The sequence below is a fragment of the Triplophysa rosa genome, linkage group LG18, assembly GCF_024868665.1.
Source record: "Triplophysa rosa linkage group LG18, Trosa_1v2, whole genome shotgun sequence".
Taxonomy (NCBI): domain Eukaryota; kingdom Metazoa; phylum Chordata; class Actinopteri; order Cypriniformes; family Nemacheilidae; genus Triplophysa; species Triplophysa rosa.
In genome coordinates, this window is record NC_079907.1 from 8,652,767 (window position 1) to 8,665,865 (window position 13,099).

The following is a 13,099-nucleotide window of genomic DNA, read 5'->3' on the forward strand; positions in this document are numbered from 1 at the left end:
TTTCATTTGTGTGGCCCCTAAATAAATCCCAAATTGTGCATCTGCCAGTCCCATTAACATGGAAGCCCATTTCCTCTCTCCAACCGATGGTTTGATTACATTACAGAGTCCAATAAATGATATTATATATCCTTTGTTCTGTCTTATAACATTTAGATGAGACAGAACGATGGATGTGTGAGCAAGAGCTCTTTCTCATTTTCTTTTATTCGAATTTCAGGTCCTCCTTAAAAACATTCAGACCAATTTCCTCCGTTTCACTCTCACTCTTTCTTCTTCGTTCTGTTGTTTAGCCAGTTATCTCATTATGTGTATTTCTTTTTCCCCTCTTGTCTGTTTTGGTACTCGCCTTCCTTTTACCCTGACGGAGATCACTTCTTGAAATAGCTTGCTGAGTAACGTCTGAGTCCAGTTGGCTGTTCTTGTATTTCTGTCTATTTTCTTTCTCGAGTTGGCCGTCATTTCATCCGCTACTGTTCAGTGACATCATACTGGGATCCGAACCATGTGCTAAAAGCACAGATGTGTTAGAGATGGGCTCAGGGCCACGTCCAGCCACCAGAAACCCCTTTTACGCTTTACCGCTGACCTCTGAAACGTAATCGGCGAAACATGCCTTTTTTCCATCGTTCCCTTCCCCTCATCCTGACTGGAGAACAAAACATTCCTCTGATCTCAGGGAGACAATGAAGGGAGTGGGCCAACAAAACAAAAAACCTCAGCTCGCTGGCTTGCTCTGGCATTTACACCTGGCTCTCATTTCCTGAAAGTCGCTGCAAAGCTAATGAAAGTTAGTGTGAAAGCTGCACGTTTCAAACTGTTAAAGCGTTGCCAAGTGGGACACACATTTTCCCTATTCAGGCTTTGTCCACGGTAGCATGTTTGTAAAAGAGGTTAACTTGAGCGAGGAAAAACTGAGCACAGTGGGACGGGCGTGAACAATTTAACTTCTCAGAAAAATTAGTTTTTCTGTTGAAGGATGAGTGTTAAGCTTTTAAGGATCTTAGCAAGTACAGAAGCAGATGGTTTTTAACAGTGAACAAATGTACTGTAGTAAAAGTAGCAGAGAATTTTGTTTCACAATAATTCTATATAGTAAGCTATGCCAGAAAGCATTGACTGTCCAATTGCGTTCTTCATAAATAATATGTTGGTTGTTGTTTCTACTTGATGACATTGAGATCTAAAAAATAATTAAATATTTTAATTATTTGCCCTCATGTAATTCAAAACATCTATATGACTTTTTGTGGAACACAAAAGAAGATATTTTGTGAAATGGCTCTAAAGTGTGTCTTTAAAGTCATAGTGAAAATGAAAATTCTATCATCATTTACTCACCCTCCTGTCATTGCAAACATTTATGACTTTCTTTCTTCCGCAGAACACAAAAAAAGATATTTTGAAGAAAGTTGATCACCAAACAGCACTGGACCCCATTCACTTCTATTGTATGGACACAAAACCAATGCAAGTGAATGGTGTCCAGTTAACAACATTTTTCAAAATGTCGGAAGAAAGTCATATAGGTTTGAAATGACAAAAGGGGTAAGTAAATGATGACAGAATTTTTATTTCGAGTCAACAGGGGACAGGGTTGTTTGGTTTTTATTGCACCGCAAAATTTCTTTTGTGTTTTGCAGAAGAACGCCATGCAGGTTTGGAATGACACGAGGATAATCATTTTCATTTTTGGGGAACTTTCTGCTAAAGTTTCAGAATCCAGCTATCCACTTTAGAAACATCTGAGACAAAGTTGATACCTTAAGTTTACTGCGATCTCCAGTAAGTCTCATGAGCTTTGATAGAGCAACCTCTGAGCAATAAATCAGACAGAACAGAGATGATAAACAGTCCGGAGGCTGATTTGCTATCAGGTCATACCCAGCATGCTCAGCATGTGTGTTAAGCTGTGGACCGAGTAACACTGATTGCTTGTTGGTAAATTGTGTGCAGGGATAACCATGGATCAAGGACAGCTTATCCTCTCTTTGCTGAGGTTGTGAATACACAGGCTTATCTAGGGGTTGGATCATCTCATAATTCCATACGTTATACGTTGACATTAAGAGTTGTACGTTTTTGGTAAACAAGGACAAATATGCATGTATATTCAGGTTTTTATGTTATGCTTTATATAAATCATGAATATTCAGTGTATCTTTGAGGCCTGTTTGTGGTACCGTCTTTATATAATCTTTGTACCCTTGCAACTGCTGTCCAGTAATTTTCACTCCACTCACTTTTTACTGTTATAAAGGGAATGTCAGTGGCTGCACCCCGCCCCGGTCGACCACAGGCAAATAACCGCAAGAGACCCACCCAAACAAGGCTGAAACCGGTAGTTATACTGAGCCTGGCAAGTGATCCCATTCTAAAAATGGTGTCAATTGTCCTGGAGTGTGGGACTTGATGGCCAAACTACAGAAAGTCTTTCTATTTGAATTGATGTAAAGAAAGAAAAGTTAATGTCGGTATGCACAAAGTCTAGTGGAGTGCTCGAGTGGACATCTTTATCTGTGGAGCACATCCAGCTGTTAGAAAAAAATAGCCGGTTATAGCACGACACGCATCCCTAGTAATCTCCATGAAACGGCAACCCCTCCCAGACCTTCCAGGAAAGTGAGAGGATGAGATGTCAGAGCCTCTGCCACTCCCTGTGTTCTGTTACATGCACAATTGATTTCTTTGCTGTGGGACTTAAAGGGGTCATATGGCGCGAATGCGTATTTTTCTGTGTATTTGGTGTGTTATAAGTTGCCCATGCATGTATTAGACACGTAAAATTGCAAATATTAAAGTGTCGGAACAAAAGATGCATTCTATCTAAAAGCGAATGCTCACCCAGACCTGCCTGAAACGTCTCGTGCAACCACACCCCCACAAATCTACGTCAGTTCGTGGTATGATTTGACTAAGACCGCCCAAATGTATACGCAAGTAAGGTGGCGTACCTGTCGGTACAATTGCTTTGGAGCCTGATGTTCCGAATATGGTAAGAGGCGTTACATTTACGTCACACGCTTGCAGTATTCGACCAATCACTATGCACTGGTTAACTGGCCAATCATAGCACACCTCGCTTTTCAGAGCCATGAGCTTTGGAAAAAATCTGCGCGTTTCAGAGAGGCGGGGCAAAGAGAAGATACAAACATGCTAGTTATGTGGAAAATACAGCGTTTTTTAACCTTAAATCGTGTATACACATTGCATTACATCTAAAACAAACAATAATATTCGTTTTAGCCGTGTCATATGACCCCTTTAACAGGTTTAGAAAATCAGAGACATGTCAATTTTCTTTCCACATCTAAAAGTGAAATGCAAAATTTTAAAATACCATTATGAGTGGACAATAATAAATAATAGTATATATTACAAAATAGCACAGCTTTAAGATACAGCTGTAGAACTATTATTTATGGAAATTATCGTTCATTGTCATTAGATGACATTGTACTCCCTGAAGCGATGATGTGGGTGAGTAGAGCCAGCCTGCCGTGTTGGGGTGTGGAGGTCTGGCCTGCGCTCTTACACACAGACCTCGCATTGACAGAAGAACAATGGAGCGGGCACACTGCAGCATCCCACTCCACATGCTTCTTTCAAAAGAGCCTTTTCATCCACGCTGCTTGAGGGCCGCCCGTGCCACCCTGCCTGCCATCTGCTGACATCACCAAGCACACAAACACTGATATACGTATAACACACAGTGCTGAATCACTGACTAAGCTAAAACATTTGCTTAAAGGACATTTACTTAAAGGTCCAGTGTGTCGTTTTTTGGAGGCTCTATTGACAGAAAAGCAATATAATATACACAACTATGTCTTCAGAGGTGTCTAAAGACCTTACATAATGAAGTGTTATGTTTTTATAACCTTAGAATGAGCTTTTTCTATATATATACACTGTGGGTCTCCCACATGGAATTCACCATGTTGTTTCTACAGTAGCCCTAAACGGACAAACTGCTCTACAGAACGCGTTTCATAAATCTTTCCTTTGGGAAAGAAGCGAATACATGACAACGTCTTAGTCCTGTGTCAGCCACCATTGTGCTTCGAAAGGGAGGAGAGGAGCAATTCACAACCTCACCGCTGGATGGCGCTAAATCTCATACACTGGACCTTTAAAATCCCGTTTTACTCAATAACCCTTGTGTTTCCAAAACTGTGTGACTTTGCTTCTTCAATTGATATCTGAGGGAAATTAATCTGAATGTTCGAGCTGCTCTCTTTATGTGAGAAACAATAGCAGCGTTTGTGTTCCATGGAAGAGAAGTCATATCGGTTTTGAAGGACCAGATGATGAGTAAATAATGACAGAATTTGCATTTTTGGGTGTACTGTCTCTTTAAGTGAGCTTTAAATAGCAAACACGCAAGCGGTTTAAATACGCTGTAATCTGCATCCATGGTGAATAATTTTGATTTAAAGGGTCACTGCTCTTTTCATGACTCCCTTGATGTATTTGCAAGAAGACCTGAGGGAATTATGGGCTGTTTGTGTGAATGTTGTTGTGTTATGCAGGGTGTTGGTAAGGTAGGCCGCTCTCCAAGGACCGTATCAGTTCTGAGGCAAAATATAACTTGATGCTACTTCTTATTAAATTATTCAGTAGATAAAATCAAAGCCTTGTATTTTTAAAGGAGGATAAATAATCCTCAGAGCTAAGCTTCAGTAGTGTACCAGTGATTCAGAATGTAACTATGAAGTCATGAATCAAACTTCTAAGCGTATTGACTGGGGCAGGATGGAGCTGAGGGAGGCTTGGCAAACCCACAGGTTGAGAAGAAAGGATGCCTTATTCTAGGCATGACCCAGGTCTGCTCAGAAGAACAGGGAAGTGTGATCTCAGCTCCTTTGGGAACGGAGCTCAAAACGGCCTGCTTTTGCGAGGCAGAGTGAACTTTAACTACTGGCTTTGTGGAAGGCAGGAGTTTGCATTGTAGGGCGGATACCAGACTGTTTTTAGATGTCCGTAATCTTCTCTTGTTAGAGTTCATGAAAAGTCAAAAAGAAAAATGCTTTTTAGTTTTTACTATTGCGCAAACAGATGCGGATCTCACAAAACATGACCTCGACTCTGTCGTATTTACTTTTTAGTTGCTGAAAGAGATAATTCATCAGTCTGGTCTAGGGCTGTCACGATTATTAAATAATCGTCTCATCCCGATGGTTTCAGATCATCGCAATTATTGCACATCTCTATAGAAGACACTAGGGGGAGCTGTAGTGCATCTGCATATTGCATGTTTTAGTGTATATATTGTAACTAAAACATGGTAATACTTGTAAAATGTACCACCACAACACAATCACTTAAAAAAATAAAGCATATACCATAAAATAACCTGCAGTACAATTGAATATTATTTCAGTGTGAAAACCAGTCTACCAAAATCTCATTAACATTTTTATTGTAGTCTTGCAAGTGAGAAAAAAACAGACTACTAGAAGCTTTTCTATGACTGATAGTATTTTAATGGTGGCTTCAATTCACTCGAGATCAATTTACTTAATTTACAAGTATTTGGCGGTTGTATTATTGACAGGTAAAAGCCTAAACCTTATGCATGATGACACAATTTTTTCCTATGTATTTCCAAGAAAAAGAACATAGTCTTTATATTCAGAATAAAAATGAATAAAAAATGTATGAGAATTAAAAGTCAAAGCTCTAAAACAGACGTCATAATCGTCATAATCGCAATGATTTATTAGACAATTAATCGTCAGCCAAATTTCATAATCGTGACGGCCCTAGTCTGGTCTTTCTTTACATAAGGTCATGAACTCTGTACAAACCACAAAACAGATTTACTGAAGGGTTACAGTAAAAAAATACAGTGAATACAGCTGATCTTGTTGTGTCTCTGCCGTAGGTTTGAAAAGGGTCGCATCTACACTTACATCGGAGAGGTGGTGGTCTCGGTTAACCCTTACCGCGCCTTGAACATTTATGGACGGGACACCATCGAGCAGTACAAAGGCCGGGAGCTGTACGAGCGCCCACCCCATCTCTTCGCCATCGCCGATGCTGCATATAAAGCCATGAAGCGGAGGAACAAAGACACCTGCATTGTTATCTCAGGTATTGAATTGAGCTTTGAGCCATGGATTTTGAACTTCAGCCCTGATCTGAAAAAAGGCAGTGAAGGGATGTTAAATGTGGGATTAGGAAAAACATCTTAAAGCTACCTCATTTCCAATAATAATACTTTTCTCATCGTGATAAATCACAGACTTTAATGCAGGCTTTGTGTGAGTTCTGCAGTTTGGGAATGATGTGATTAGACTCGTGGTCAGATCAGAATTGCTAGGCGCTGACGCACTGTTGCGTGTGGTTTTCGAGTCACAGTTGACTGTTTAAGCAGAGATTGCTCACAATGGAGTGGCGTGTGTGAGCAAATCGCTTGATTCGCTTTCCCAAGAAACCTCATTGTGTGAATAAGATTGACCAAAAAATGGTTGGTTCATATTTCCAACGACAAATGTCGACGTGCAATGTTTGTTTTCAGTCTGGGGCGATGTGAAACTATATTGAAGGTGGGACACATAGCTCAGGGGAATCATCTGGAGACGGCTGAGATGAAGAAATGTTTCCTCAATAAGAAAACATTGATTGTTATCCAGAGAGTGACCACAGATTGTGACAACACTGCAAAAGTATTTGGTATTTGTGGTGCCCTCTTGTGGCCAACATAATGACCTGCAAGTTATTTATTTGGAATGAGTTGTATGATGAGCATCATTTTATTTTGTATACCTAATATGTTTCATGTGTGCTGCTAAAGAATTGAAAAAAAAGTGTTCATCTTTGGAATTAGGAATTATATTGTATTATAGTATTATATGAAAATATAATCATCAATACATTCATTTCATTGTTTTATTATATATTATATAAACAGTTATTAGAATTACTATGTACTTCATAATTTCTTTCTCTACACCTGGCATCTACCCTAAAAAAGTTGAATGATTTATATACAATGAATTTCACATTTAAAGCTGACTTCTATAACTTTTAGATAACATACTTTTTGCTATTTTGTCATATGGATAACCTTTAGCAAGATTACTTTACGAAAAACACAAAATAGCTCTGTGGTGCTTTCAAAACTTGTGGTGCTCGGTTTGTTTGAGTGACCCGTCCGGCCCAACACAGTCAAATTGGCTTAACCAATAGTGAGCATCAGAAGACAAACGTGTCGTTATGTTATCAAGTCTGTTTGGTTTTACTAGTAGCGTCAAAATCACACACCTCACCTTCAAATGATTTAATGACTACATTTATCTCATGTAGCAATAATTATTGTTATGTCAAATCGTTGTATTATATCTATTGAGCATTAGTCAATGTTTGTTTGTTTTGCAGGGGAGAGCGGAGCTGGAAAAACAGAGGCCAGTAAATACATTATGCAATATATTGCTGCTATCACCAATCCCAGCCAAAGAGCAGAGGTGGAGAGGTATGTAAAACAAAAGGCTTCCTGTTTCTCTCTCCACGCTGCTGCAGTCATGAGTCATGTCAGGACTATTCTGCAAAACATTGCATTCCTACCCCTTTGATGTTGTTTCTAATAATAATTCATATCACTGAATATTTAGGAATGCCTAAGGAGAACAGATCGCTAATGTAGAAGCAGACCTAAATAAAAGTGAATAATAATTTGACCTCGGAGGCAAAGATAAACGTGACAGAAGTTAAATACAGGGCAGAGATTAAAGGAACAGTTCACCCAAAAATGAATAATCTGTCTTTATTTAATCGCCTTCAAGTTCCAAATCTGTGTAAATGTCTTTGTTCTGATGAACACAGAGAAAGAAATTTGGAAGAATGCTTGTAACCAAACAGTTCTTTGCCACCATTGACTACCATAGTAAAAAACTGCTTTGTATATTTTCTTTGTTCACAAAAGAAGATATTTTGTAGAATGTAGGAAAGCAAACAGCTCTGGGGTACTGTACTTTTGACTACCATTGTAATTTTTCCTACTATGGTAGTCAATGGTGGCCATGAACTGTTTGGTGACAAGCATTCTTCTAAATATCCTTCTCTGTGTTACTTACGGAACTAACTTTGCTCTACATTGTATCTCTTCTTTATTGCTTGAGAAATATAACATCTGAAATGAGAATATGTACTGTAGGAGTGCTTGTGATGTTTACTTCATCATAAAAACTTTTATATTGCTCTAGGGCAACGTGCCATGCATCTTCTTTCATTTGACTATAGGAACTGCCTTGAAAAAGTGACTGCTAAGCACTGTAATATACAGTATATAGTCCTTTATCTTATCAGCACGTCTTGTGCTTTTGCCCCTGTAGATATGGTTTATTTTACCTGCCTGCTAAAGATTTCAGGTCTGTGGAAACTGCGGGTTGATCAGTGGAAAGGGTTTTTCAGGACATGCACAGTCAAACTAAAAACCAGGATAGAAATAAAACTAAAAAGTGAAATCTCTTAAATATCTTTATTTTATACTCGGCGAAGAATAAACAGAAAGAGAATTCCTTAGATATCTCACAAAGAGCTTCAGATAAAATGTTAATGTTTAACCTGATTTGTCCCAAAGTCTGTGATCAAAAGTAAAAGGTTTTAGTTTACTTTCTAACATTTGTTATGCAATTCTTCCAAAACCAAACTACTGTATCTGAGCTATTGTATGCAGTGTATTGCAAGTTCATACATAATATAGTTCTCAGTTACTGTATTTTTAGTTCAAGTCTCCTGAGCTTCTTAAGGTAAGTGCCGCCTCTGAGCAATAAAAATGTCATTTGGATATAGAACCAATACGAGTTTAAATGATACTGTAGATGGCTTTATACATGGAGAACCATTGCTAAGCATTCTGTGGTCTGACCCACACAGCAAAACCCATAAATAATCTTCTAAAACCTTTTCAACCCCATGTGCTGGATACCACATGGTGATACTGTATACATTAAAATATCCAGATATGACCATGGGCACATGCATATGACTAAGGTAATATAATACCAAAATGTGTGTATTTGTCGTTGCACTAAATGTCAAAAGCAATCATATTCTTCATGCTCGTATTGAAATAGACACTAGTTCAGCTGTAGTGGTGATGCACGAGTAGCTAATAAAACTGCAGAAATGAAACGAGTGCATGTTTATACAGGGTGAAAAACATGCTGCTGAAATCCAACTGCGTCCTGGAGGCTTTCGGGAACGCCAAGACCAATCGTAATGATAACTCCAGCCGATTCGGCAAGTACATGGATATCAACTTTGATTTTAAAGGAGACCCCATTGGCGGCCATATCAACAACTATTTGCTTGAGAAGGTAGGGGGCAGCGATGAAGAGACACGACATATTTTTGTACATCTTTCATATGACTTTGTCCGGAGTGTCTTGCAATGTACTGTATTTTGTTATTCTGTGATGTACAAAACCGTTTTTACTATGTTGTATTAAATTCCCATTATTCACAGCTGTTTCATTTCTCCCTTAGTCTCGAGTAATCTTCCAGCAAGAAGGAGAGAGAAGTTTTCACTCTTTCTACCAGGTATGTACTTCGTGTCAGAAGTGAAGCTACTCCTTTATTTTGTTTTGCCAGTCTTTCTGTTTTTCTACCACAGCCTATAATTTTACATTCATACCAGACAGATGTGAACGTGTGGTTATGACTATAGAGTCAAAGCGCTTTGGTTCAGCACTATTATTATTGCCCCTAAAAAATAATATCCTAGCGCTTCAAAACATGTTTAAGACATCAAAACATCTTGAACTATTTTGCCTGCCTGCTAATGCCATACAGACCATTATTATAAAGACTGTCATTTGCATGCTCTCCCTGTTTCATGTCAAATAAAAATATTTTTTATTTAAATATATTTTTTCAGATGGTCAAAGGAGCTCCGGACACTCAGCTGCGGTCACTGCACATTCAGAGAGATCCCACTGTGTACAGCTACATTAAAGTCGGAGGCCAAATAAAGGTATTGCATCATGAACAAATGAAGACTGTTGTGGGCCTTAAAGGGGTCATATGACACGGCTAAAACGAATGTTATCGTTTGTTTTAGATGTAATGCAATGTGTATACACGATTTAAGGTTCAAAACCGCTGTATTGTCCACATACCGTGCATGTTTGTATCTCCTCTTTGCCCCGCCTCTCTGAAACGCGCAGATTTTTTCCAAAGCTCATGGCTCTGAAAAGCGAGGTGTGCTATGATTGGCCAGTTAACCAGTGCGTAGTGATTGGTCGAATTCTGCAAACGTGTGGCGTAAATGTAACGCCTCTTACCATATTTGGAACATCATGTTCCCGAGCAATTGTACGGACAGGTACACCCACCTTACTTGCGTATACATTTGGACGGTCTTAAGGTCTTTGCACATACAGTCCGTAATTTATGCGTAAAATAAGCGTTTTTTCGTATTTGGCGCTCGTTTGTACGGTGTCTCTGAATTGTTAAAAAAGGCCTCTCAAAATGCTTGCTACGGATGCGAAAAACGCAGAAAATCGAACCCAGTCCGAATTTTTTTATGATGGACGAAAATATCGGAGGCAGTGTGTAAATGTGATTGACATAACGTGAGGTCGCATTTATTTTTTAACGTGCGGAAATTTCGGACGCAATGTGCAATGGGCTTTAGTCAAATCATACCACGAACTGAAGTAGATTTGTGGGGGTGTGGTTACACGAGGCATTTCAGGCAGGTCATGGTGAGCATTCGCTATTAGAAAGAATGCATCTTTTGTTCCGACACTTTAATTTTCATTTTTGCTAATACATGCATGGGCAACTTCTAACACACCACAGACACAGAAAAACACGTATTCGTGCCATATGAACCCTTTAATGCGACTTCAACTTGTGTAATGTTGTACGGAAAATTTCCCAGATATTTAAAGACGTCATAAAGGATGTCAAGGCCTCTTGGGATTGCGGAGGAAAAAAATCAGAAATGGTATCATAAGCTGTTTATGTGAATATGATTATAATGTTCCTTTAGAGGTCACAGGTAAGAACACACAATGACTCTGGGTGTAATTCTCTTGTATGTTTCTAGCCTGTTCAGTCAGAACGCAAGATTACTGAGCGATGTTCTATTGCATCTGCAGGGAGTTTAATGAGTCGGAGCGAAAACAAATTTATAGCAACAAACAAGGTCGTCATGGAACACACCGACAGCCTGTTAGCAGTTCGAACTTTTGCCAGTTTTTTATTAGCGCACATGCCAGCTCACATTCACACTCCATCCAGCACTACGGTGGTTGTGAAAGGTTCCTGCTGTATGAAATCAGCGTTTCTCTGCAGGATCTGTTAGTCGCCGGCACGCCAGAATAATTAGCAGCTCCAGCGTTGCTCTCTAGTTTCTGGAAGTAAGGGGATGTAGATGCCGCATAAGCAGTTTTCAGGTTTTAATTGCTCGGCTGTAAATTCGATGAAAGTAATAGTAGGTTTAATGACCTCCCAAGTCTAAGGAATTTAGAAGAATTGATTTGCCTCGACTGAGGGGTTTCAGCCCGTCTGTATTTTGGAAAGACCAACTGGCTGTTGTTCGAAAGCCTCATTTTTATACCAGTAACAGGAAGTTTTAGGCGGGATGCTAAAACCAGAGCCACTGAGAGAGAGAGTCGTGTCAACTCCGTAGACTCCAATGGAACAGTTTTTTTTTCAAAAAGCCTCTATTAAGAGGCTACGGGTTCATGTAGCCTCTTAATAGTTCCTGAAAGTTACTAGCAATGCATGGAGCCGCAGCAAAACAGACCGATTGAGGTGAACTTTGAACCCATTTAAAGATGCAAGTTGTTTAATGAATAGAAAAATGAACAAAATAAAGAATTCAAAGAAAAAACTTCCTGGAAATATCTGAAGGCTCTGTGAATCACGTTACGCATAAAAAAGTTGAACTTCAATTGTCGTGACTCTCTCTTTCAATGGCTTTGGCTAAAACTAACAGCATGTTCTTTTGTTTTTGTAACTAAAACTCACTTGAATCTCTCTTTACTTGCAGTCTTCTATAAATGACAGTGCTGATTTTAAAGCTGTCAATGACGCCATGAGGGTGATAGGCTTCACCGCAGAGGAGATTCAGACAGTTTACAAGATCCTGGCTACCATCTTGCATCTGGTTTAGTATTTTCTTTGTTTCTAGATTTGTGTTCTCATCTTTGCTTTGCTTTTTGTCATGTTTATGAACTTTCACAAAATTTGAGTTCTTACACCACTTGTTCCATTGGACCATAAGTGGAAAATGCATTACCTCCTATTGTTTACCTGATAATGTGGAATGTGTTTCTTGGTGCAGGGCAATCTGAAATTCGGAAGTGATGGAGACGTGATCCTCATCGAGAACTCTAAGGTAGTGGCGGTGCTGGGAGATTTGCTGTCCACCAAAGATGAAAACGTTGAGAAGGCCCTGCTCTACCGTACGGTTGCCACCGGCCGTGATGTCATTGACAAACAGCACACTGACAAAGAGGCCAGTTATGGCCGCGATGCCCTGGCCAAGGTATGAATAGAGACTGTGGATTTCTATTATAGACAAATAAAACGAGTGTTAGCACAGCTGTATGTAATGTATTACAATCTTTGTAATGCCAGAACTCTTTGCCAAAGTTTGATGTAAATACTGCATCCAGTATGTTGATAATAAAAAAGACGCCCAGACACAAAGAGAGACTTGGGTAGTCTAGTTGGAGTACTTCACCAGTCGTCTTTTGTTTTGCCTCTCACAGGCCATTTATGAGCGACTTTTCTGTTGGATTGTGGGGAGAATCAATGACATCATCGAGGTGAGAAACTATGATGCCAGGGTTCATGGGAAAAACACAGTCATTGGAGTCCTGGACATTTACGGCTTTGAAATCTTCCAGAACAACAGGTGAGAACACACACACTATGCAGTATAATATCTTATTCTCTAATGCTTTGCATTCAGCATAGTGAGATATTATTTTGTATCTTTTTTGTTTTGTCCAGCTTTGAGCAATTCTGTATAAACTACTGCAATGAGAAACTGCAGCAACTCTTCATTCAGCTGGTGTTGAAACAAGAGCAGGAGGAATATCAGAGAGAGGGAATACCCTGGAAACATGTGCGTTTT

At 39.3% G+C, this 13,099-nt stretch overlaps 1 protein-coding gene across 1 annotated transcript in view; it reads left to right on the forward strand.

Moving 5' to 3' along the window:
• The window catches only part of myo1d (myosin 1D), a 73,760-nt gene that overhangs the window by 6,831 nt on the left and 53,830 nt on the right, over window positions 1–13,099 (forward strand). Inside the window, exons 2-10 of the mRNA XM_057357742.1 lie at window positions 5,888–6,096; window positions 7,384–7,477; window positions 9,158–9,323; window positions 9,493–9,546; window positions 9,884–9,979; window positions 12,008–12,124; window positions 12,302–12,505; window positions 12,732–12,877; window positions 12,976–13,090. Coding sequence (XP_057213725.1) covers window positions 5,888–6,096; window positions 7,384–7,477; window positions 9,158–9,323; window positions 9,493–9,546; window positions 9,884–9,979; window positions 12,008–12,124; window positions 12,302–12,505; window positions 12,732–12,877; window positions 12,976–13,090 — 1,201 coding nt within the window. The remainder of the gene's footprint in view (window positions 1–5,887; window positions 6,097–7,383; window positions 7,478–9,157; window positions 9,324–9,492; window positions 9,547–9,883; window positions 9,980–12,007; window positions 12,125–12,301; window positions 12,506–12,731; window positions 12,878–12,975; window positions 13,091–13,099) is intronic.